General features: G+C 29.0%; 1 protein-coding gene across 1 annotated transcript in view; it reads left to right on the top strand.

The window, feature by feature from the left end:
* Nucleotides 1-3,026, top strand: part of LOTGIDRAFT_167280 (hypothetical protein) — a gene marked incomplete at both ends in the record, with an annotated part of 11,343 nt that overhangs the window by 5,275 nt on the left and 3,042 nt on the right. Inside the window, 6 exons of the mRNA XM_009064746.1 lie at nucleotides 133-342; nucleotides 701-895; nucleotides 962-1,099; nucleotides 1,576-1,734; nucleotides 2,221-2,358; nucleotides 2,646-2,789. Of these exons, the coding sequence (XP_009062994.1) occupies nucleotides 133-342; nucleotides 701-895; nucleotides 962-1,099; nucleotides 1,576-1,734; nucleotides 2,221-2,358; nucleotides 2,646-2,789 (984 nt within the window). The remainder of the gene's footprint in view (nucleotides 1-132; nucleotides 343-700; nucleotides 896-961; nucleotides 1,100-1,575; nucleotides 1,735-2,220; nucleotides 2,359-2,645; nucleotides 2,790-3,026) is intronic.

The raw sequence follows: 3,026 nt of genomic DNA, 5'->3' as shown, positions 1-3,026 counted from the left end.
AGTCATAGCAATTGGTGAGTCCATCTGATGAATATATAATATACACTTGTTCAGACTTTTATTTTATGTCCATTCTAAGAGAGTTAATATCCTTTTAAATAGTAAATGATCTTATCTAATGGTTTATTACAGATCTATACGCTCTAAAAGGCTTTAAAATAGATGTTATACAAGATAATGGCGATTCAGTTGAATGTTATAAACAACCTAATGATATTCAACCATCTAGTATAAACTTCACAGTAAACTGTAATAAAACAATTTGGGGTAGTAAAATCAATATCTCAAGTACTATTGATATCGAAAATCTTTTCTATGGTTTTTGTGAAGTGGAGGTTTATGGTAAGTATAATTAACATTAGTATTTTGCAAGTTTTATACATCCACATATTAATGAGGACATACATTTTTATCCACATGTTCTGATTTCCTTGTTCAAAGATTAATGTTATCTGAACTTTTAACACCCACATGAAGCGAGACTATGCTGTAAGACACCCTCTGTCGGTCTGTCTATTCACATTTATCTTTTACTTACTTACATGATGATAGTAGTATTTAGTAATACTTCAGTTTTCAGTTTTAATCAAAAAGTAAGGAATTGGACGGCTCGCGCTCTAAAGACTTCAGTAGACCATATGGTGAAGAAGTTTTGTTATTGTAAAGATAATGTTATTGTAAATATGTTGTTATATTACAGTATGCTCCAATAGAACATATGGTAAAGAGTGTGAGAAGTTTTGTTATTGTAAAGATAATGTTATTGTAAATATGTTTTATATTACAGTATGCTCCAATAGAACATATGGTAAAGAGTGTGAGAAGTTTTGTTATTGTAAAGATAATGTTATTGTAAATATGTTTTATATTACAGTATGCTCTAATAGAACATATGGTAAAGAGTGTGAGAAGTTTTGTTATTGTAAAGATAATATTATTGTTAATATTTGTTATATTACAGTATGCTCCAATAGAACATATGGTAAAGAGTGTGAGAAGTTTTGTTATTGTAAAGATAATGTACCATGTGATTATATAACAGGAGTATGTTCAACTGAAGGATGTTTACCATTGTATACTGGATCAAGCTGTAATCAGGGTATGTTTAAATTAATGAAAAAGCGTTAAAATTTCTTCTTTGAAATCGAATTGTTTGTTTTCCTTATACATTGGGGACATGTAACTTTCATTTGCACCATCACTTTTTCATTTCTGACGTCTTATGAATTACAACGTCATCAATTTCATTAAATTGTAAAATTTAATTTGCATACACGCCATAATCCAGTCAAGCTTTTCTAGAAATAACAAATCTAGAATAACAATCCCATATAGAAATTAGTAATGCTATAAATAGTAGACAAATAGTTGTTTTCCTGTAACAAAATGACTAAGATGGCATATTAAACATTTTCGTTGTAAGGACTTTTCACAATGAGAAACTGTTAATGATCTGTAATTATAAGAATAGACTTTACTGGTTGGGCTCAATTCAAATCCTCTGCAATTATTGTTTTAAACCATTTAAGAGTAAATTGATACATGTACTACTAATTCCCATGTGTTTTATTTCAGCTTTTGTTTCAGTGTGTACTGAAGGAAAATATGGTTTGAATTGTGGTCAAGATTGTATTGACAGACATTGTTTGGGATCCCAGCAGACTTGTAATTTAGTTACTGGGAAATGTGATGATGGTTGTGTTCCAGGATATAATGGTATAGACTGTACACAAGGTAAATAACGAGGCTTTACGCCCGAAATGAGGACAATCTAACAGACGAAAGTAACATAATGAAACATCTTTTCCACAACGATAATAATGTATCTGATTAAAATCCATTTATTTTTTTTCTCAATTAACTTCAGTAATCCATATTTAATAACATTTCTTTGCTTATGACATTGTCCAAAATTATTCAATTCTTCTTTCAATTTTTGATAATATTTCTAAATATACTCTATAAAGATATTGGGCTTTATATATTAGAGTAAACCGTTGTTTAGTTTTCAACTTCCTTTCATAAAACTTAGGAATATTATCAAAAGACCAGAAGTTTTGGCAGTTTCGAAATAAGTAAACCCAGTCAACTCGAATATTGAAAAATATTATTAATATTATAAAACTTATTATTATGTGAGCTATTGTAATAAGTCTGTTTTTTAATTCGGACATTTTTCAACGATTGAACTCACTATAATCTTCATGTATATAATTACAGAATGTCCAACTAGAACTTATGGTAGCAATTGTTCACAACTTTGTTCCAACAACTGTTTAAATCTAGAATGTAACAATATGAATGGTATATGTATCGGTGGATGTAAACCAGGTTTTAAATCAGAACTTTGTAACCAGAGTAAGTATTGTATTGACATAAAATATACACTAACAGATATTTGCATGTTTCGTGATGAATAGAGTACCAAAGTCGAAAACAATTATTTAATGTCATTAGGTCCAGGTTTTATATATATTTTATGAACTTTAAAGGTGACTATCCCAGATAGAAAAGTTGGTAACTGTGATAGATGTGCTACAATATTGTCATTAAAATAATATCTGGGTTTTGAAAAAGAACTTCTCGAACCTATGATTAGTAATTAGTAATTTGAATTTGTTCCTTTTCATTTATAAAATTAACAGTGTGTGATAAGACAATATATGGTATAAACTGTAGTAGATCCTGTAATGATAGAAATTGTAATGGTTCCACTGAATGTAATCATATCACAGGAAATTGTACAGCGGGTTGTAAACCTGGTTTTAGTGGTGTTGATTGTACAGAACGTAAGTAGCAATTTATTAATAAGAACGACAAATTGAACAAACCAATGATTTTCACGATATACAACAAACAACCCAACCAAGTTCAATTAATGACAAACGTTTAATTCAATTTTTGTTGAAGGGATTTTGGTCATTTTAACTAAATTCAAAGAATTAATATGTGTATCAATAACTTGATCAATTAATTATTTGAATATGATGATATTTTTTCAGAATGCCCCGAAGCCTCTTACGGCA

This window comes from Lottia gigantea (assembly GCF_000327385.1).
Source record: "Lottia gigantea unplaced genomic scaffold LOTGIsca_64, whole genome shotgun sequence".
NCBI lineage: Eukaryota > Metazoa > Mollusca > Gastropoda > Lottiidae > Lottia > Lottia gigantea.
This window is presented reverse-complemented; position numbering and strand designations above follow the sequence as displayed.